Here is an 18242-nt window from a genome sequence, read left to right as displayed (position 1 = left end):
GTGACAAATACTGCTTTTACTAAGTGACTTCTGGATACCTGTGTTACAGAAACAAAATGGAGGGGAAAAGCAATGGTAGTCCTAGTTGGCAACAGCATTATAAAATCCATCTAAAATCCCTATATCATTTGAGCTGTTAAAACTAAAGTAATTGCATTTTTGAAGCAGCTGCTGAAAACATCTGTGGGCTTTTAAAATGTGGGCCCAGATGTTGAGATGCCTCTGCAACATCTTCAGGGATGTGTAAATAATCTACTAACACACAAAGGGCCAAATACTGTTCCGCTGTATCCTACCATGTCAGTCTGGCAGAGCAAATCACCTGTAAAAATGTTCACCTCTTGTTCTCTGAGGAAACATGGAACAGACTACATCTTTCTTAGCTTCCTGGCTTAAGGTGCATGTTATGTGCTTAAGGTGCTTCTTGCCTTGTCTAGACTGGGACATACCTGAGCCAAGCTTTGTGATTGACAAAAAATTCAGCTTCAATGTGAGGCTGCAATCACTCACATGAACAGAGAGAAGCCACTTGAGCAGCATATCTTAGGCATTCAGCTTAAATGGAATCATTTGCCATAATGGCCTGCCCATACACTTGTTTTCTTGCAGCAAAACCATACTTTTTTATACCACTAAGAACCTTTAGACAATGTTATTTCTGAGACGTTGACTATCCTCCCCGTGCAATTGTCCCTTACAATTTTTCTTTTAGGTGAAATCTGCATTTCCTAAACCTGACTTTTTGCAAGGTTTAACAAGGTCACTGCAAATATATTGCAAATACAGAACTGTTCCCAGGGCTCTTACCTGCCAAAGTACAAATTTAGTGGAGAATGTTAAGTGTGCAATGATTGTCCAGCTGAGTGTCTGTATCTTGAATAATTGTCTAAACATTTGAATGTTGCCCCTTATCCTTTCCTGTATACTGGAACCAATGTTAATTTCCAAACACAAGCATTATTTGTCATCTGCATCTTGTTAAACCTTCAAAGCAGGGGGGAAATGCTGTAAGAAATAATCAGGTGTCAGCACAGGTGTGTGCCTGACACAGCCCCCTGCTGTGGTGGGTTGATCCCAGTCAGCAGCCAAATACCCACCTGCTCACGGGCTCACTCCTCCCACAGCAGGGGAGGGCACAGAATCACAAGGGAAAAAGCAAGAAAGCTCCTGGACTGAGGTAACAGCAGCTTAATAAGTGAAACAAAGCTATGCACACAAGCAAAGTAAATTAAGGGATTGATTCACTGCTGCCAATCTGTAGGCAGATGGCCAGCCCCTTGCTGGGAAGTTGGTTATGAATGTCCTCCTTCTTCCTCCTTTCCCTGAGCTTTTATTACTGAGTGTGACATCATACGGTACAGAATATTTCCCTGATCAATTTGGAGCAGTGTCCCAGCTGTGTCTCCTCACAGCTCCATGCCCTCCTGCAGAGGAGTCATAATTATGTGCTAATCTTCAGTTTCATTAAATTGCTTTTAAATTTTGCAATTTAAGTGCAAATTTTGTAAGAAAGGGAAACAGTGGATTGGCTAGTGTTTTGAGTGCTGTAGTATTAATGTCAGTGATATGAAGCAAAGTCTAAAATTTAAATTTATTTTATTTAAAAAGCAAGTCAGCATTTAGAACAAAAACATAGAATGTTGAAACTAAATCAGCCTTCTGTTGAATCTTTGGATAAATTCTATAGTTTAAAAAATATTTTTAGGAATGTCTTCATGCTGCAAAATAAATCACCTATTTTTCAAAATCAAAGGTGAGAGTCTCTCACATTAAAAGCCTCTAACTGCTGAAATATTAATTAAACAGAAGAACTGCTCAGCATATTCCTGAAAATATGGACATGAATGTAACTATTGTCCAGTGTTTCTTTTGTTATGTAAATTATATTGGTGTTGAAAGTAAAACCTTGCCTCAAAATTTTGTGTGTCTATTTTAATATAAAAGAAATGTGATTAATGACGTGAAATTCGAAAGTTTAAATAATTGTGTTTTTATAATAAAATGTCACTCCTTAAAAAATATTGCTTTTCGAATCAGATACATTTCTCTCAAAACAGGGCCATCCCGGCAAAGAGGGTCAGTCTGGAGATAAAGGTGCATTGGTGAGTTTGAAAACCTTTCCATTTTTTTACATAGATTACAAGAAGACTTTTGATAGTTTTTCATCTTTATGACACATTTGTCACATTTGTTGCTTACAAGAACTATTTAAGAAGACAATAGACAACTCATGACACATTCAAAGCATCTTTTCACTGATAAACATACATTAGAAAAATTAGAGATTGTAAATTATATGAAAATTATTCTTTTAAAGTAAACCTCATCTTGGAGTTTATGGAGTGGCAATGAAAAGTTGCACACATTTCATACAAACAATTTGCAGTTATTTTGAATTTTCAATTCTGTTGTATGGAATACTCACAAAAATTCTTGAGAACTTGCTTTTTTTGAAGGTATAAAACTGCATGCAGAGACCATGCATTTTTTAGGTCATCTTCAACTCAATGTCAGTGTAAATTATTTTTTTCAATCTTATGAAGCCCTGAAAGGCCGTAGAGCTCCAAAAAGTGTTCTGCTTACTCAGTATTGACCCTTATTTTTCCAGAATAGCACCCTTTATAGGACTTGAATTCAGTTTCAGTTTTTAGGGGCAATACTAAAAGGTTGTATCCTGGATGACAGGATGAGTGAATTAAAAGGACATTTCAGAAAGTACAGCACCTCTGACATCAGCGTATTATATTTGTCCAAAGTGTTGTTATCTGTTAAAGACATGTAAATTTTATCCTGGTTTCTTAAAAAGATAAAACTTACACACAGCATTTATGTTTTGCAAGTCCAGGCCTGTTGCCATCTGCCAGTTCTTATGTCTTTTGAATTTACTGATCAATTTCAGCCACATTTGATAGAAAGTTCAGTTTCTCAGAGATGTTAACAGTCCAAAGGTTTTGTGAAAAGGCACATTGGAGAGAGGATGAAGACCCCATCAATGTCCCCATGAGTAACAGATTTTGTTATCTGTCCATCTCAGACATGGAACAATCAGCAGAGCAGCTCAGAGGTTCATGTTTCCAGGCTTCCTGGCTTCCACCCTTCACAGAACTCAGTTTCTCTAGGCCCTGCCATCAGATTGCATAGATCCAAGCTGAACATCATTAAAATGCTCAGCAAAATGTGACTAAAAGAATCCAGGCACCAGTCAGTATTGGTAGCACCATGAGCCTTTTAGCTTCCAGGCTTGGAATGTCATTTTTGTTTATTTTTTTAAGACCATGATTTTTTGTTGTTCCCATTATTTTGGTCTCTATTTGTGACTTGTGAGATCATCATAATTAGCCTATAAATTTTCTCCAATAGAACACCACTGGTTTCTAAATGGCATATTTATTTTTCTGATTGTTTGTTCCTTTTTGCAATTTCTATTGTTTCAGATAATTTATATTATGGATAGATGCTTCCCAAATATACAAGTTAATTCCAAGTTCACAATTAGTTCACAATTCCATTAATAGTTTATAGTGACATTGAATGGTGCTTTTTAATGCCTTAACTTTTCTTAGTGGCAGGCAGCCCAGTGTTATTTTGCTGTCTCATACATTATACTAAAAGAATAAGGATTAGATTCTGAAGAGAACTGCTTGCTAACCAAAAACTGTACAAACAAATGTTCTTTGCTTTAATGTATTTTAGGGGCCTCCAGGTCCTCAGGGTCCAATTGGATATCCAGGTCCTCGTGGTGTAAAGGTAAGATTTAATTATTGGATTCCTCCTCTCACACCTTTTGAATATATGCATGTGGGTAATTATTAATATTCTTCCTTTAGGGTGCTGATGGTGTACGTGGACTCAAGGGATCCAAAGGTGAAAAGGTAAATCTGACTGCAGTTCATTCTTTTCCCTTTTTACACTGCAGCCTCTTCTGTCTCCTTCTCTGCAGTGTGCTTTATCTTGCAGCAGTGAGTTTATTTTTGCCTTTCCCTAAAGGCATACCAAGCCCAGTGCCTAAATCAGTGACCTTCATGGTTGTTTACACTGGTACAAAGTGAATATAAAACTTTCATTTATTAGAATGGTTTTCAATCCTCTTTGCGCCAGTGTAGGTAACTTCTCTCTAAAGTGGCCTTGAGTAGAGAATTAGACATCCCCTCCCTTATTAGTAGATACTGTAGTGGATATTGAGAGGCTTGTGCATCAGAGAGATTTGTGGTGACAATAATTTTTTTATCTGTTTTGATAGAGCCATAAAATAGATCTGTATTCTTTATGTACATTGGTCAATGGATTTCTAGGCTCAAGGTATTTTGTCCCAGATCTTTGGCTTTGCTGAAGTGATGGACAGCCCCAGTCAGATCCATGTATATGAATGTGAAGAAAGCTCTTATTTCCCCTGATGCCATTAATTCTGTGTGTAAAGCTCTTCCTAGAGCAAACACCAACCACTGTGGTCTGGGCTGACTCCTGATGGTCTGTGGTGGCTGAAACCACAGCCAGTGTTGGTTTACAGTCACACTTCCTTCAGCACTCAAAATAAGAGACACGCAACTGACTCCGTCAGTCATACCACCTCCTGAACACACAGACAAATCCACTCCTGTGGCTCTGCTGGCTAGTATATATATCTATATATAGATAGATGCATGGTCTACAGATATTTATAGTTATTTCTAAAGCAGAAGATTCTGTCTTGCCAAAAAGCCTGGATTCAGAACTCAACTCAGATGCCAAGAGCTGCTGTACATTTTCAAGCCTTCCTAAACCACAGTTTGTCTAGGCTGCATGCTCATTTTAGAGTTGCTCATTAAATCTAAGCTGAAAAAGTGTGTGTTTAACATCCATGGAGACTGGACAGTTCAAAACCCCAGATTTGTCTTGTGCTTTATTGGATGATTAATATCCTGCTTGGACAAAATACAAGACTTATATATAAATACAGTTCATAGATGTGTGTATATATATCTGTGTATAACAATGAATACTGATTAGTACAATGTCTGCAATGCTTCTGTGTTCCTAAAACTGATCTTGCAGTTGCAGTAAGACAGTGAATTCTACCGAATACCTCCAAAGGTCACACAAAGCTATTTCACCCTTTGCTCTCTTAGTGTTTTAGATGTGTGTTCACAGGCCTTTTTGTACTGAAATTGTTCAGCTGCATTGCATGGGGGAGAGCAGTGCAAGAGAAAAAAATAAATAACCTTATCATTCAGGGAAGCTCCCATAGATCCGGAATGATTTTCCAGGGATATCAGAGAAGGCCTATCTCTGTACTGACCAGTAAATGAGACTAGAACTCTTTAGGTATTTTATCTTTTGTTACCAGCAAAAAATTCTCATATTCAGCTCTCTCCTCCTACACAGAATAAAGTCAGTTCTTGTAGATCTCAATAGCAGGAACCTCACTGTGAAAGCTGAAGAAGAATTTCAGCTCATTTGGCAGCCATTTGGTCAGTAGCTGGCACGTGATCAGTCCTTGCTAAGGGTTCTCATGTAATTATTACTGGCCAGAACCATGCAACTTTTACAACTGAAGCTTTTTTGATGTATTCTTCACACTGCCTTTTTCATTTCTTTCTAAATATTAAGAAAAGCCACCTTTAAATTTAAATTTAGGAAATATAAGACAATCACATAAAACTTTGTTTCATCATATAGAAAGCATGGCACAATTGCATTTAGACTGGTTTTTAGTTTATTTTTTTTCAGTGAATTATAGTGTCACCTCTTTTGGGTTTTTTTTGCATTAACACATTTTATTGAAAAACATTATTTACTTGTTAGATTTGTTTTGGTTTTTTTTGTTTGGTTGGTTTTTGTTGGTTGGTTGGTTGGGTTTTTTTGTGGGTTTTTTTGGAGGGGTTTGTTTTGTTTTAGTTCGTTTGGGGTTTTTTTTTTTTGGGTTTTTTTTGTGGTTTTTTTTTTACTTTTGTTGCCTCCTTGCCTATTTTGAGTTGTTTACCACTACCTGATCTACTTCTATCACCCTTTCTAGGGTTATTGTTGCATACTCTACCACTACTTCTAAATTCAAAAGGGTTTTAGCCCTGGAATCCATCTCACTTGGTGATCAGGGCGAAGATAAAATTTAGTGGGCCTGGGAATGCAAAAAGCATAATCCTCATGTTCTTTTTGAAGATGAGGATTAAATACAAAGATTTCTTGCTTCTTTATATTTTATTTTTTTTTCTTCAATAATGTCACATGTGCACATTGTCACTCTCTCCTGGTTTTATTGACAGTCCAAATATTCCTCAGATTTGAAATCAGCAGCATTACTTTAGCATATAGAAAACTAATAGCATCATAGCAAAATATTTTACTATGTTATTATTCATCACAAAGACCTTTGCTGCCATGTTACAACTAAGCATCAGGTGAAAATGGAGTCTTTGTTGCCTGGACTTTGGAACTGTAGTTCTATGATGAGTCACACAGAATCTCTAGGTGGGAAGAGACCTTCAAGATCATTGAGTCCAACCCATGCCCCAATACCTCAACTAAACCAGGGCACATCCAATCTTTTCTGTAAACACATCCAGGGATGGTGACTCCACCACCTTCCTAGGCAGATAATTCCATTACTTTATTACCCCTTTGTAAAATCTTTTTCCAACCTATATTTCCCTTGGCACAGCTTGAGACTGTGTCCTCTGGTTCTGTCAGTGCTGCCTGGAGAAAGAGGCCAACCCCACCTGACCACAGCCACCTTTCAGGGAGCTGTAGAGAGTGATAAGGTCCCCTCTGAGTCTCCTTTTCTCCAGGCTGAGCACCCCCAGCTCCCTCAGCAGGGCGCACTGCTGGCTCACATGCAGCCAGCTGTTGAACAGCACCCCCAGGTCCCTTTCTGCCTGGGCACTGTCCAGCCACACCATCCCCAGCCTAGAGCATTGCAGGGGGTTATTGGGCCACTGTGCAGGGCTTGGCACTTGGACTTACTAAACTTCAGAAAGGGAACCAAAGGCTGATCAGTTTATAGTGGAGCAAGGTATAAACAACTCTGCTGAGCACATCTGGAAATTTCTGCTTGTATCTGAATACACACATGTGTAAATGCAAGAAGTATTCTGCTTATACTTCAGCATGGAGACCAATTTCCAGGTGTTTCTGCCTTTTCCAGGGTGAAGATGGTTTTCCAGGATTTAAAGGTGACATGGGTCTTAAAGGTGACCGGGTAAGCATTTATTCATAGCCCATATATTCTTAAAAGTTTAAATTTTATTGTTTTGAAAGGATCACAGAAATTAACAAATATACTTAAACCAAACATAAAATAAAGGCTAGTATTTTAAAATATTCCTATTCTCTGTACATGCACAAATTCAATCCAGAGATATGGTTCTTGTGAATCAAAAATGGAACAATCATAAGAGGAAGAGAATGTCAGTCTTGAATATCCTTTTCACTGAGTTTTTTCCTATGGAATTGCCTTTCCCAGATTCCAAAATCTTGAGTATTTTCCTGAGGAAAAGTTATCTATCTAGGATAAAGCTATTTCCATTCCAGCCCGCCATTTTGCTGTTTATTTAGCCCAATGGGCAATTACTTCCTTTCTTAGGAAGTGTTGTGGAGGTTGTAAAAAAGCTTTACATAAGAGGCTCCTGGCCTGTATCTGTAGTGTGTATACATAAATAACTGTGATGATGGTAGCCACATAAGTACTTAGATAATGACAATATTCTTCCTATGGACTGCCAAGGTGCCTTCTCAAAAATTTAGGAAAGGAAAAATAAGAATACAGCTTCCAAATGCAGCTGTCTTCAAGCAAGACAACTAGACTCTAACACTCTGAATGTGGCATTCACTGCCTAATTTTTATATATATGCATTTATATAATGAACATAAGTAGTGATATTTCCCTAGTAGGAAACTGGACAGGGCTTACAGCAAGCTGATCTATTTGGAGATGTCCCTGTGCACTGCAGGAAGCCTGGATGACATTTAAAGGTTCCTTCCAACCCAAAATATTGTACGATTCTATTCCCTGTTTAGATTTACTGAAAATTTATTTTCAAGTAATTGTAGGTAATCTTTCCAATATATTCATGAATATTGTTCCATATTTATAAGATGATGTATTTTAGGGAGAAATTGGTCAGCCAGGCCCACGAGGAGAAGATGGCCCAGAAGGTCCAAAAGGTCGAGCAGGTCCCTCTGGGGACCCAGGTGCTGCTGGTCCAGCTGGGGAAAAGGTCAGTAGCCAGAAATCAACATAAACATGCCATTGCCTCATAACATAGCTGGAATCCATAACCTCCATCACTGAAAAACAAGCCTTCAGATCTGGAAAATCTTTTTGTGACACTACTGCAGACCGTTGGAGTTCCCATTTGATCAAGGATTGAGAATCCTTATCTTGTAAGTATGCAAAGAGGCATTGTAGTACTCCACCTGTACATAAGGCAACTCCATTCTTATCCCAAATTACATACAGTGCATGCCAGCTGTGGAAAACACAATGCAAATAAAATAGCTGGGCACAAAGGAGGATAAAGGTGCTGCTGAAGAGTGAATTCATATTGAGTCATAGTACAACAGATGGTGACTTGGAAATTTTTTTATATGGAAAATTTGGAAATTTTTTTATATTTTTTTGTATTGCCTGAATACAAATCCAAAATAGGATTACTAAAAGGCAAAGGGAAGGACTGATGAAAGGGTGGTGAAAAAAGAGAAATCAAGCGCAAGGAACAAATCTCTGTAGAATCCTGGCTTCAACAATGACCATTTGAGTTTGGTATAAAGGATGGAAAGGAAGCTGAGAATGTGTGATTTCAGCAATGGTAATATAAATAACTGGAGAAGTATGATAATATAAGATAATATAAAATAACATAAAATTATGGTTCAAAAATGTGTATGCTACATATATATAAGTGTAAACATATATCACTTAAGTGAGAAGATGCTGATGAAAATATTTCCTTTTAGATTTTTTCTGGTGAACTATAGCTTCAATTCTAGTTTTCTCTTGAAAAAAATAGGACAGAGGGTGCATAAACTAAATCAAAACAAAACAGTCCTTTTTTAAAATAGCTGGTAGATTTTAAATTCAAATTTGAGTTATTTTTAGTTCTTATTCAAATTGCTTGCTATGAATACAGGTTTTCAGCCATTTATTCTTCACGGCGACATATTTGGGACTCTCACAGTATACAAGTCAGCCCTAAAGATCAGAAGATATTTGAAAAAATGTTGGAGTTAATAACACTACTAGCAGGCCTTTGAATTTTAGACCCATTTGGAAATATTTACAGCTTTTCTTGCCCACTGGAAGGCGTACATCTTCTCTGGATATTCTGTGGATACTTGGCCAGAATGGAATGGGTCAGAGAGGAATTCTTTGGTGCTAGTCCTGTGATATTTATTTTAGTGTAAAAACTGGAGTAGTTGTGAACTTTTAGGTCTTCTCACTACATTTGGAAAGTCTGTAAGAGCAGATATAAATGTCTTGTTCCCTTGTCATCATATGATATATTTAATGCAAAGGTATTTTTATTGTAAGGAAAGTAATGAAATTACCACAGTAGTTCTTATTCTCTGTGTTCTGATTCCATTATAAGAAATCTCTATTTCCCAAGTAGGTATAAAGCTGGATTTTCTTGGTTAATGAAATCTCAAGTAGGGTGCCAAAAAATTTGAACATATCAGAAATGAGCTCATAACAAAAAAAAAAAAATCTGTGTTCACAGTCACAACCTAGGCAACTGGGCTTGCTGACACAGAAAGTCAGGGACAAAACTTTCACTGAATCTGGCAAGAGTTTGATGTGCTGTCGTGTTGCAAAACATTTAGATCATTGCAATGCATGTGGCTTGTTTCAGGGTGGCAAATAACTGACAGCATATTAAGTAGTTTCTTAAATGTAAAAATTGTTCTCAATAATGTCTCACCAGATACATGTGCTTACATGAATGTGATAATACTCAACATATTTATTTATGTACTGTATTTTTTACCAATAGACATTCTTGGGAACATGTCCTTCCCCATGCAAGTCTCTCCTTCCTATTTATCTATGGTTACTGCAAAATTACAGTTGTCTTTTCCATTGAGATCTTCTCCAGAATTTGATATTCTAGAACATAGAGAAATTCTTCCCCAGCATTCCCATCTTTCAAAGTCTGAAACTGCTTTCCCCTGCCTTTGAAAGTGGCAAACCATCACTCATCCTCTAGAGGTCTAAAGAGACCAACTCAATGAGTAGGGCACTGTATTTCATTTCTGAGAATGGTTGATGTCAGTGCCGATCAGTCTTTTCTGAACACAACAAGTTGGTAATGGTTGTTGACAAATCCATTGTCAGCAAATAATCAGTGGAGTATAATTTAACATAGTTTCAGTTTAGAACTATTCAAGAAAAGAATTGATTCTACAAATGCCTATTCCTGAAAGTCAGCCATCACACAGTATAAATTAAAAATAATTTCTTCTCACTTAAACCTATTAACACCCTGATATTTTAGAGAATAATTATTGTTTAATGATCTCAACCACATAGAACTGCACAGCGCTTCATGGAAGAAAAACCTTTGAGGTATTGGTTTCTTTGGATTCATTAATTGGAGTAGGATTTTCATTTAAGTGTGGGGCATTAAGCCCACTGGTGATTAATTATAAAAATGAGAAATTGATTTAATTTAATATTGTATTCCATGGAGTATCATCACTCTATATTGGGGAAAAATCATTTTGTATAGGAACTTGTTGAACCACAAAGGAGGATACAATAAAATTTAACACTGCCTTCTCAATGCAGGGCAAGCTTGGTGTACCCGGACTGCCAGGATATCCAGGAAGACAAGGTCCAAAGGTGAGGTGGAAATGAGTTGCATATTGAGTGTTTTGACACTGGTCACAATGGCATTTATTTCATTTCTGTGTTTGGGGAAGCAGGGTGTGGATATCAAAGAAAGGGCCATTTTTCTCATTTTCTTTTTTGACAAAGTAACATCTTCTAAGTGCGACCCCTAGGTCAGGCTCTTTATGGAGCACCGTCTCTTAACGCTTCTTAATATAGTATCCTTTAGCATCTTGTCCTGACCTGCATTGTGCCAGCATCAGACTGGCACCCACTAAACAATTGGAAAAGGAAGGAATTGCTGACATTCTTGAAAAATAATAGAAACTGTATTGACTAAATGGATGCTGGTAGTGATGGGAATTTTCAGTGTGCTGCAGGGAGTCCATTTGTGTGATTATTGTTTCTTCCATGGAATAAACAATATTTCTTTAAAACATATCATTTACCATTTTCCTCATGTTTTGCTTTAGTTTCTTTTAAGACAAACATGACAAAACACAATCCTTAATTAATTTAAGGGCTTATATTTATCTTTCAGCTACTTTACATATTTGGATTACAATAGAAAACCACACGGGAGCTTCTGCTTTAAAACATTTTTATGAAACAAATTTCTATCAAGTTCATCCTAATCCATCTTTAGGAAAGGGGCATGTTAAATTAACTGCAGGATGTCTTTTCTGAGAATTAGAAAGAAAAAAGATGGAATAAAATCATAGTTCCACAGATATTTCACTGCGTAGAGGAGTCCATTAGGGAGGCATTGTAGCTCCAACCCTTCTCAAAGAATTCCCATCTAGCTAAATATCACAAGTAAAAGAATCCTTTACCACTCCTATACATCTGAACAATCAACCTGCAGTAAAGTCCTCAGGTCTATTCTGATTTCTTTTTCTTTCCAAATTTGAAATTATGGGGGTTTTTGGATGAAATCCAACTTCCTGAGTAGCAGTCTTTTTCTCACTCTGCCCTATACTTCAACCCTTTCTAGTCAAGTGAATGGACTGTCTGAAGAAGGCTTATTCACTGAACACTGCATTAGTGAAAAATATTAAAACTAATTATGGAAGGTACTCATGAAAACTATTCACCTTGAAAGACACCAGGATTTTTAGCTTCAGTTTCTAAACTGAGATTTTAGTCTCATTGTTCTCCTTCAGAACTGTCTTTTGAAAAATCTAAGATAGAGCTTTAGATTATTCACATCTAAGAAAAAAAAATTATGTAGCATTCCAAATAAAAGTTGATTGATTCTTTTTTCAACAAGGACTTGATCAAGAACTTCCTTGCACTAAATTTTTATCACATTAAAATTGAAAATAGTTCTCAAGCTGCATTCACTGTTGCTCTTCCAATTTTTTGCTTAAATTTCCAAGATAGACTAATGACAGCTACAATAGTTAATTCACTAGAGAGTTCTTTGGAAACTGAGTCACAGGCCAGTTCGAATTATCATGAGGGAGTGAGAAAAAAACAGCAGAAAAATATGTTAGCTATGTAAAGCAAATAGGAAATCTTGTCCTAGTATTATTAAGAAAGTTGATATCATTCTTTTTGTTGATACTTACTTGCTTTTTGTTAAGTTTTTTCTGAGTTTTTTTTTTAGAGTATAGAGTTTTTTTATCTGATAATTTTTGTACGCTTTTATTCTTCTGTAATCCAGTCCCTCTTGATTGAAACACAGTTTCAAAAACCACTGTACACATAAGATATTTGGAACCAAGTCATGACTACTTGTGCCCTATCATTTGGTCTGGAATTTTCCCAGCCTTTTAATGCTAAATAGCATGCTTGGGCTTCACAGACTAGAATGTTTTGTTTTATTCTTATATAAAGTTATAACTAGTGAAGAATTAAGAAGAAAGAAAGGAAATTAAAGGACAAGGAATATAAAAGGAAAGGGAAGGAAGAAAAATTTTTCTGCCACCAGTCAATGTCAGTAAGAGTTTCATTAGAATCTGTGTTAGCGAAGTTGTACTGCCTCTAAGTCTTTAATAGGTAATTGGAATGGTTATGTAAAACAAGATTCATTAGAGGAAAAACAGAAGTAAGAACAAGAGAAAAAAAAAAGGAGAAGAAGTTCATTTCAAAGAGCACCAAGAAATTATATTTTAGTGTTTTTTAATATGCATTTCACTTGCACTAAGATGCTAACAGCAAGCTGCAGAGACATAGATGCATTGTGACAGCATGGACTCTGGCTAGTAAATTTTAGTGGCCAACCAAACCAAATACTCTCTACATTTTCATCCTCACTCAGTTAAAAGAATATTTTATCATGATTATTGCCTCTTTGATCCTAAGTTCCTTATGAAAAATTAAAACCTTGGCAGGTAAAATGTCTGCTGGACCTCTCTGCCAGCATCAAAGAAGAAAATAGTACTCTTCCCATTGGATTGGGCAGTTAGCAGAAGGAAAGGGGAGGAAAAAAGGCAGAGGAATAGAGCTGGGAGCAGTTTCATGTCGCATCATCTCATAAATTCTGCCTATGTATGAGTTATATGGATCAGTTACATGAAACTGTCCATTCTTTGGTACAGTGAGTAAAGAACTTGAACTAATTTACAGCTCAGTAAAGTGAGTAGAGTATGTGGCAAATCCTTACCATTTTTTGGAATTATTTTTGAAAATAGTTTTCTTACTGTGAGGCAACGAGTTTGTCTTCATTATGATACACTTATTACTAGTGAGCTGTTATTAATTATTGCTTTCCTGCTTTAAAAAGGTGAAGATTTAATGAATATTTTATTGTCTAATAAGATGACAAATAATGTCCATTATATACCTTGATTTTTTTTTAATGCTTTCTGGACTTAAGGCATTATGGTAAGTTTATCTACAGCTTTCATGAGTTTATTTACAGCTGTTGAAGTTGCAAGTTTGACATGTGCAATGTGCATGACTTTGGAGGTCTGCTTTATGTGCCTATTAAATGTTGGCTCTACCACTGTTTTGCTCTTATATTCTCTGACATTTGCATTGATTTCTTACATAGGGCTCAACTGGTTTCCCAGGATTTCCAGGTGCCAATGGAGAGAAGGGAGCAAGGGTATGATAATTCATTCTTGCATAACACTATTAGCTTCTAAAATTCAGTGCTGGGGGAAAAGACTGAAACCTAAGGATACAAGTTACTATCTAAAGAATGATAAAAACAGGCTTTTCACATTCAAGATGGACCTCTATCTTTATGTAAAACAGGATATACTGAGGCACTGTTTGCAATTCTTTAAGGTATTAATCTAAATATACAAGAACTTGCACACTTTCTTGCTGCACATAGTGCCATGATTATGTAATTGAAAAAGAGAATAAAAACCACCTTTGCTGAAGGGCTTGGACATTTTTTTTGGGCAGTATAGCTGAGTGAGTTGGCAAGAACTATTTTCCTGTATCCCATGAATTATCCTGCTACCATGCAATTTACCCTCAAGGAAATTCAACTTGTATTTCATAAATATTCTGACTGCCACAAGGGAGTTTTTTTTAGGCTTAGCTTCAAAAAGGAAAAATATACCAGGAAAGATGAAGAATGTGTACTGTTATATATATTTTAAAAAATGTAAAATTACATCTTCTGCTGCTTTGTTTGTTTGAAGCAGGTGAGGGGAAATGTGTTATGCATGTTCCTCAAACTATAACAATTAAAAATAGATTAGAAAACAGGTCACTGTGCTGTGGTCTCTAAAATTCAATTGAATATAGCAGGGTATATTAGAAAGATGATGAAATTAAGAGATGAGTCAGAATTCATAGCTGATAGCCACATCAAGTCAAACAGGTAATTCATTATTATTATTAATATAGCAGAAATTCTTTATTTTAAGATTAGATATATGAAATCCAATAGCATTTGCATTACTTATGTACAGTTTAAATTGTTCTTTTAACATTTTAGCTAAGATAAAGATGCATTGTTATTTCCAGGCACGAGCAACAAAGCAATGCTGAGTTCATGTTGAGAAAAAATGAGGCAACTGCTAAAAAAGGCAGCAGATTGAAAACAAATGCAAAATGATAGAATCAAACAGAAGGCTTAAAATCATGAAAATCTTACTATATTGATCGGTTTTCAGGCATTCATAAAGCTTTAAGCTCAGCTAGGGTATTAACCATGTAATTAATACCATCAAACTGCTGGTACACTGAAATATTATGCTGATCATAAATGAGCCCATAACTGCAGGTTTTGTAATGAGGATCAGATATTATTGTTAGTCTTGCCTAAAGGGTTATCATGGTGTTTTATGCTGCCATGTATACACATACTAAGAAAGACAATCCCTGTCCTTGAGAAGATCCCAGGCTGAGTAGCATTTCAAAAACAGCACATAAATTTTATTCTGATAAGTGAAATAAAACCAACAGTAAAAAAACAAACAAAAAAAAACCCTGCCAAGAAAACAGATGAATGCATTTAATTCATTTCTGATAAAGGGGAGCTTTGTGCCAGGACATCTCTGATGATTTTTTGGTTGCTGGTTTGTTTACCTCAGAGATTCAAAAGTACCAGCCATCAGGTTCCTTTCTCTGCCTGAAAGGTAATTTATTGAATTTTAAGATTCTTTGCATTACAATACACAGCAATTCCAGTGCAGAGCCTAAAGAAAAAATCATGTTCAGCATGATAAAGAGATATATTAAAGCAAAAAGTAAGGACTGGTATTCTGGCAAGCTCTGAATCTCTGTCAAGTGTGCATAATTTTGGTAGGTATTACAGTGCGCATTTCTGTTATAAATGAAGAGTGACTTGCCCTTTCTTCTCTCTATTAATCTGCGGGGCTGTCCATGGGAACCCAGGAACTTTGTTTTGAGGCTGTTCACAATGCCACGTCCTTTAGACTACTACAGAGATACTCTGCTTGTTGTGTGCCACCTTCAATACCATTCTAATGTGATTTAAAATGTTCTAATGCCTCTGACAGAATCTGACTCTCAGGCAAATTTAGTGCATTTTGCCACAAGTACGAGTGAACTCAGAAAGATAACCAATTTTATCAAGGACCATGATTCTGTAAATTGAAATGCAAATTAGATAGTTAAAGGTAAAATAACATTTAAACTTAAGGGAGTTGCTCTCTGCCTCCACTTCAGTAAAAAAACTTTATATCACAAATAGAGTGCCTGCTAAGATGATTCCTGTGAACTTTTCTTTCCAGGGCTTGCATGGCAAACCAGGCCCCAGAGGACAGCGAGGACCAACAGTAAGTTCTTTTAATTTGCAATTTAGAAGCTTTCCTGTGTAAATTGCTTCCACTATACTGTGACAAATTACTTTTATTAGATTATAATATCCAGTATTTATCATCAAGCGCATCTGTGTTAAATTGACAGGGTCCAAGAGGCTCAAGAGGTCCCAGAGGTCCCACTGGTAAACCAGGTCCAAAGGTAATTGTCAAGCACACTGTATAGATTGGCTACATGCTGTTTCTTTTAAATAAATGTAAACCCTTGAATGTACTCTTTCCCTTCCAGGGCACTTCAGGCAATGATGGTCCTCCTGGCCCACCAGGCGAAAGGGTTTGTGAAAGCCATCTTTGTTTTTCCCACTATATAGGAGTGTGGTTTGTTTTATTTTCAGTTCTCCCTCTCATATCTCTGTGCTACTTTGACCAGGGTAACCAAACTAAAAAAACCTCAGTTCCAATGATGCTTTTCACAAAGTTATGAATGGGGTGGCTGAAGTTTGCTAAAAGCTTCCTCCAACTGTATCTCTGTTACACACAGGACACAGAGTATGCATGCACACTTTGTGTTCCATCCATGTGCTTTGTGTAGTTCCTGTGGATTACAGGTGTACTCACAGCTCAGCCTCTTCAGTGCTCCTCCCTTGCTGCAGCTTACTGCCCGTTCATTGATTAGCAAACACTCCAGCCCCATCCAGAAGATCCAGAAGTAGCTGAGTTTTTTTGTTCTGGTCAGCTAAGAATTCCCTTCAACCTATTTTCTGCATGCTTCAGAAATCCTATTGATCTCTCTAAAACAAAATTTTCTGCTTCCTATTATCTTCCAATCAATACACAAATCCACTATGCAGCTCATTGTACAGCACTATAAAGAAAAAAGAGTATTAATAAATCGTTTTTGTAATGGCAGCACTTGAAAACCAAGTCAATTTAAGTGGATGAGCTTTCTGCCAAAGCATATTTGCAAAGCCTAAACTAGTCTTTTGTAGTGATATTTCATTAAACTGCTAAACTTCTTCATAGAGGAAGCCTAAAGCTCTTCTCCCAGTATCCACAGCAAAGTCCCAGTGTTCTGCAGGAGTGTTATTCTTTAGGAGGGAGCTCCTTGTGCATTTTCCCCGGCTCCATAATGCCACTTTTTTGGCATTAGCTAGGATGTGGGATGGAGAGAACGAGGCATAGACCAATAAAGAAAATGTAGGTTGCTTACACTGAGGAGGATCAGAGGCAGCCTACCAGAAGGGGAATAACAGATCCTTGTGGAAGTTTTCTGACAACTCCAGGAGTTTGCAAAGGAGAGACGTTGTGGGGGTAAAACAATGAGCAGATTAATCCAAGATGAAGGAATCCCTGGAGAGAAATTGATAAAAGCAAAGAGATGAAGAATCATAAAGCAACATGTTTCTCATCACTTGTGTAATATAAGTGTGAGGTATCTATTTGCTTCCCAAGAGGGGTGTCAGCCAAAAAATAAAACTGTCATCTCTACTCCTCTGAGACTATTTCAGCTACCAAACATGAAAATTATAAATAATCTATCCTGTGTAGCTACTGTTAAAATGAAATTTAATAGCAAGAATGAAAATGTAATTTTGATAGCATGCTGTTAGCATTCTAGTGCTTTTTCTCACACAATCCGTCAGTCCCCTGACTTGAAACCTGCAAGCCATATTGTGAATGAAGAGAAAAATGTAAAGATTTTTCGTTACAAAGCCTCAAAGCTTGAGAACAGGGGAAATTGTTGAGGAAGAAGGTGCTTTTAAATGTAAAACTTCAAGTTATGTTCCTACAACCCAGTTTCTGACACTGACCAATCTCATTCAGGTCCTCTGTAGCTGAGTCAATTTTATTAGTTTTCCTCTATAAAGTTCCACTTTTGGTTTTTGGGTGGTTTTTTTGGGGGTTTTTTTTTTGGTGGTTTTTTTTTTTTTTTGAAGCTTTATGTTATATCCAGAAATAAATGAGGAAATTTAATTTTCTTACAGATAAGGCATATTGAACAACAACCCAAACCCCCCTATGGAGCGTATTTGTGTGTTCTGAAGTTGATAATCTTTAGCTAAATTTGTAAAACCATGCTGTGTGAAAAATTTCTGTCACCATTAATCTGTATATATACAAAACTATAAAAATAATATGTTCATCTATCACGGGATTTTTCAACTATTTTTCATAATAGCAAACATGCTGTATTTAATCCCAGCTAACTCTGAAAAGTTTATTCTTTTTGGAATTTTTATTGTTGTACTGGTTC

The 18242-nt window shown here is 36.6% G+C and overlaps 1 protein-coding gene across 7 annotated transcripts in view; it reads left to right on the top strand.

Moving 5' to 3' along the window:
- Positions 1–18242, top strand: part of COL11A1 (collagen type XI alpha 1 chain) — a 124589-nt gene that overhangs the window by 62898 nt on the left and 43449 nt on the right. For all 7 annotated transcript variants that reach the window (XM_005482021.4, XM_074546182.1, XM_014276045.3 and 4 more), the window contains 10 exons: positions 2058–2102; positions 3694–3747; positions 3828–3872; positions 7118–7171; positions 8083–8190; positions 10758–10811; positions 13798–13851; positions 15962–16006; positions 16137–16190; positions 16278–16322. In XM_005482021.4, the coding sequence (XP_005482078.1) occupies positions 2058–2102; positions 3694–3747; positions 3828–3872; positions 7118–7171; positions 8083–8190; positions 10758–10811; positions 13798–13851; positions 15962–16006; positions 16137–16190; positions 16278–16322 (558 nt within the window). The remainder of the gene's footprint in view (positions 1–2057; positions 2103–3693; positions 3748–3827; positions 3873–7117; positions 7172–8082; positions 8191–10757; positions 10812–13797; positions 13852–15961; positions 16007–16136; positions 16191–16277; positions 16323–18242) is intronic.

This window comes from Zonotrichia albicollis, chromosome 8, assembly GCF_047830755.1.
Source record: "Zonotrichia albicollis isolate bZonAlb1 chromosome 8, bZonAlb1.hap1, whole genome shotgun sequence".
In the NCBI taxonomy this organism is placed as follows: domain Eukaryota; kingdom Metazoa; phylum Chordata; class Aves; order Passeriformes; family Passerellidae; genus Zonotrichia; species Zonotrichia albicollis.
Note: the sequence above shows the minus strand (reverse complement) of the source record. Positions and strands in the feature narration are given on the sequence as shown.